Source organism: Larimichthys crocea, chromosome VIII, assembly GCF_000972845.2.
Source record: "Larimichthys crocea isolate SSNF chromosome VIII, L_crocea_2.0, whole genome shotgun sequence".
Lineage (NCBI taxonomy): Eukaryota > Metazoa > Chordata > Actinopteri > Sciaenidae > Larimichthys > Larimichthys crocea.
The window spans coordinates 32,425,377-32,425,612 of NC_040018.1; the positions used below are offsets into that span (position 1 = coordinate 32,425,377).

General features: G+C 50.8%; 1 protein-coding gene across 4 annotated transcripts in view; it reads left to right on the forward strand.

Moving 5' to 3' along the window:
* Positions 1-236, forward strand: part of fhod1 (formin homology 2 domain containing 1) — a 21,390-nt gene that overhangs the window by 5,643 nt on the left and 15,511 nt on the right. For 2 of the 4 annotated variants that reach the window (XM_027281204.1, XM_027281206.1), the window contains one exon: positions 189-230. The exons of the other annotated variants lie outside the window; for them this stretch is intronic. In XM_027281204.1, coding sequence (XP_027137005.1) covers positions 189-230 — 42 coding nt within the window. The remainder of the gene's footprint in view (positions 1-188; positions 231-236) is intronic. 4 annotated transcript variants of the gene reach the window in all.

Consider the following 236-nt stretch of genomic DNA (forward strand, 5'->3'; position numbering starts at 1 on the left):
AGCTCTCTGTGTGTGTGTGTGTGTGTGCGTGTGTGTGTTCAGCTCTGTGCGTGTGTGTGTGCGTGCGTGTGTGTGTTCAGCTCTGTGCGTGTGTGTGCGTGTGTGTGTTCAGCTCTGTGTGTGTGTGTGTGTGTGTGTTCAGCTCTGTGTGTGTGTGTGTGTTCAGCTCTGTGTGTGTGTCTCTGCAGTTCTGATGTAAATCTGGACAAACCGGTTCTGAGGAAGTTTGAGTAAGT